The sequence below is a fragment of the Sprattus sprattus genome (assembly GCF_963457725.1).
Source record: "Sprattus sprattus genome assembly, chromosome: 3".
Lineage (NCBI taxonomy): Eukaryota > Metazoa > Chordata > Actinopteri > Clupeiformes > Clupeidae > Sprattus > Sprattus sprattus.
This window is the reverse complement of record NC_137922.1, coordinates 54,452,869-54,456,569: the sequence shown is the minus strand read 5'-3', so window position 1 is coordinate 54,456,569 and position 3,701 is coordinate 54,452,869. Positions and strand designations below refer to the sequence as shown.

General features: G+C 41.0%; 1 protein-coding gene across 1 annotated transcript in view; it reads right to left on the bottom strand.

Annotated features, from left to right (window-relative positions):
* Positions 1 to 1,756: 1,756 nt before the first annotated feature.
* The window catches only part of atp2a1l (ATPase sarcoplasmic/endoplasmic reticulum Ca2+ transporting 1, like), a 16,234-nt gene continuing 14,289 nt past the window's right edge, over positions 1,757 to 3,701 (bottom strand). Inside the window, exons 23-24 of the mRNA XM_080835069.1 lie at positions 3,265 to 3,323; positions 1,757 to 2,133 (exon numbers count right to left, since the gene is read on the bottom strand). Coding sequence (XP_080691195.1) covers positions 3,304 to 3,323 — 20 coding nt within the window. The 3' untranslated portion in view covers positions 1,757 to 2,133; positions 3,265 to 3,303. The remainder of the gene's footprint in view (positions 2,134 to 3,264; positions 3,324 to 3,701) is intronic.

Here is a 3,701-nt window from a genome sequence, read left to right as displayed (position 1 = left end):
GGGGTCTTCTCAACGTCTCTCCCCCCTCCAGTCCTTTCTGACGACCAACAAAAAAAGACACAAAAAAACCCAGTATGCCTTCAAAGCTGAGAGCCAAAGTCGAATAATATTTTTGTGTGCCAAAGAGCTGAAACTACACTCTGGATTTAGTGTCTTATAAACAGCTTATAACTTGTGAACAATCTGACACAACATTTATGTATGTTATTACAATGACTGATACCCATCAATAAATTATGACATGTAATAACCTGATTGTGTGTTGTTACTATGGTGACAGGGATTTTGTAACTGTGGTTACAGGGACCATTTCTTTAGGAATAGCAGAGCTCTACTAAATCCTCTTGTCCTTCTGTCCACTTATTACTTATCTGTACATTTAGACCTAATTTCAATGTCCATAATTCTATTTTTGGGGTCTACTCAATTACAGGCTCAAATGTTCCAAAAACCTATCCCCCTTTGTCTGAAATACTCTGTAGGAGCCCACTACTGATGAGCCCAGAGTCCTCTGATTGGTCAGCACGGCGGCCAATAAGGATTGTGTTACGAGATTGTGTCATCTTGTAACAAAGGGGCTGGAATTCCAACAAGGCGTTTCAGGCAGCAGAGACAGTCTGAGTTTCTGCAGGAGTTCCTCCCTCTGGCATGTACTGTGGGCTTTGCACCGTTTCCATGCACACAAAGCTCTATGACTAATAACTCTAGAACACTCTGAAGGAAAGAGGAAGACTGCATGAGCATAATATGTCTGCTTTGAGGGGCTTGTGTCAGAGGGATTTAAAGCTGGGGGACATTTGAGACATTTATTAACACACGTCTTATCCTTATATACGGTTGTTCCCTTCTTAAAGGTGCAGTACGTGATTCCAGTACACTTCTTGCCAAATTCAGCCGATTCATCCTCTCTCTTTCATCTCCAAGCTTCCTGCTCTGTGTGTGGGACACCTCACACCTCTTATCCATGTCTAGTGTTAGTCACTGCGGTTACATGTGTCCGGATTTCAGGCTTTATCGGAACGGCTTTTAAATCGAAGATCCATTTCATGTAACTCCAGAAATCTAGATTTGTTGGGTCCGCTTGAAGTCCGATTTACACCCCAAGATAACTCCATGGTTGTTTATCGGAGAACGCATACGGAGTGATTCTGGTGTTTGAGTTATTGTTGTCCCGGCAACATGTGCTTTTTGGTTTACATGTGCAGGTGTCATGTGCTTTCTGTGTTTGTTTTGAAATATGTCTCTGACTCCACCCTGTCTCTGTTTGAGTTCCCACCATTTTGTGAGCGCACCAGATTTCTGTTCGCTGCAATTGGTTTCTGGGTATTTAAGCCTGTTGTGCCTATCAGTCTCTGCCAGATTGTGCCAGTTATTACCTGTTCCTCTCCAGCGTTTAGTAAGTGTTCTATTCCGTCTGCCTGTGCCCTGTTTGGTTTCTCTGTATATTGCACACTTCTGCCTTGGACTCTGTTTGATTATATGATATTTGACCTTTGCCTGCCTGTTGACTACGAGACTGCCTTTTCCCTTTGGATTGTTGTCTGAGAACTTTATTAAAACTCTGAACCTTGAGCTGTGTTGTCTGCCAGTGGGTCCTTTACTACTGAATTCGTAGCTGTTTAGTGTTGTTTCCATTTTGAAAGCACATCATGTGAATGCTGCTGATGTATGAATGTATCAGTCAAGTGATTAGACATGAACCTGTACACATGCGTGGGACTGGACATCAGACAAGAGAAGACAACAGAAAAGAGTGTAAAAGTTTAACAAAAAATGTAACTTTTATTACATTTATTATTATTTTTCAGAATACAATGTATTCATCATCTCAATCTCTCAACTAATTTGGCAGCAGATATATATTAATTCAACATCAGTTTGAAGTTTGTTGTTCATATATATATATATATTTTTTGTATTTTTTTTTTCAGTCATTTTTAAAGATTTTTTTTTTTTGAAGATTTTCCTCTGGTTTATCCGCTCCTTGTGATTGGCTCCTGAGAGCTTACCCCTCTCTCACACAACTCCTCCTCATCCTCTTCTTCTTCTGTTTTTTGTTTCTTTCTCTGCTCCTCCTCTCTCCTCTCTCTCTCTCTCTCACCTCTCCTGCCATTTAGACAGGCTTCACAAGCCCTAAAGAAGGAAGAAAATCACAGTCAGGCAAAAACAAGTTTGTCGCTTTTCTCCTCAAAGTGGATAGCACGTACCCCAAGCTACGGGTCGATTTACTGATCCACTTCCAGTCACATTTCCTGAATGCAGTTTTCTACTGGGTCTATTCAGTAAGGTTAATATCTGACTTTCACTTTTTTTATCTGCAGAGCGCTATACAGCGACTCAGTGCTGAACACTGCTCCAGAGATCACCTGAAGCAAGTCACAAATAAAATGCATTATTATTATTATTATTATTATTATTAGTAGTAGTATTATGTTGTCTTTAAAGAGCACTGGAGATCTCAACTCTAAGCATGCAGAAGCGAATGACCATGATCACTAGCATGGCGTCTACTGGCCCTAAAGGCTTTCTATCATTGCACAGAGATTTCTGAGCTTGCACCACAAAACTACATCAACACCAAACACAAAGGTACAACTCTCAAACTGAAACAGACATAACAGAGCTCATACAACCAGAAGGGGCTATTCCAGCACATACAGTACCAGTCAAAAGTTTGGACACACCTTACATTTTTTTGAGGAGTGTTTTCTTTACTTGTATTATGTTCTACATTGTAGATTAAAGCTGACGACATTGAAACTACGAAAAAACACATATAGAATGATGTTCTAAACAAAACAAAGTGTTATCTACCATGTAGAAAATGATAAAAGTAAATAAAAAACTTCTCAAAAAAAGATAAGGTGTGTCTAAACTTTTGACTGGTACTGTATGACCAATGCAAACAGACTACAAAGCCACTAGCTGCTGACAGACAGGTAACAACACAATTACACTTCTGAACATTCGAGACACAGGCTAGCTAGCTGGCTACACACTGGCAACAGACATACATGGTGTATGTATGAGAAGGCAAGAATGACAGGCAACCTTCAGAAAGACACCCCCTTCAGGCAGAAGGGAGAACTGCAGAGCATTACCAGAAACAACAGAAGCAATGTTGACCTGGTCCTCGTACAGCCACACGTACACACACTCACACACACAATCACACACACACACACATACACACTCACACACACAGTCTCACACACACACACACACACATACACACGCACAGACACACAGAGGACCATAATATACCTTGTTTGTGTTACAGGGGTATGGAGGGAGCTAGACTGATTACTGGGCAACCCGAAGAACTGAAAGTGAATAAGATGAATTAGTGAACGATGGAGATGGCATGACAGGGGGGGGGGGGAGAGATGAAGGGAGAGAGAGGGGGAAAGGGGTGAGAGGGAGAAAGAAGGAGTAGTAGATGTTTATAATGATGGAGATGGAAGTAGGATGAGATAAAAATGGTGGAAGACAGGAGGAAGACAGGAAGATGGACAGAGAGAGAGAGAAAGATGGACAGAGCGAGAGAAAGACAGTTGGAGGTAATGAGATGGGGACAGAACATACAAACATATATACATAACATTTATAAAATGAATGACAAGAACGTTAATTAAAAGTTAATGAGAGTGAACAGAACGGAACCCTTTAGGCAGCTTTTTACGTGAACTGTGTGTGTGTGT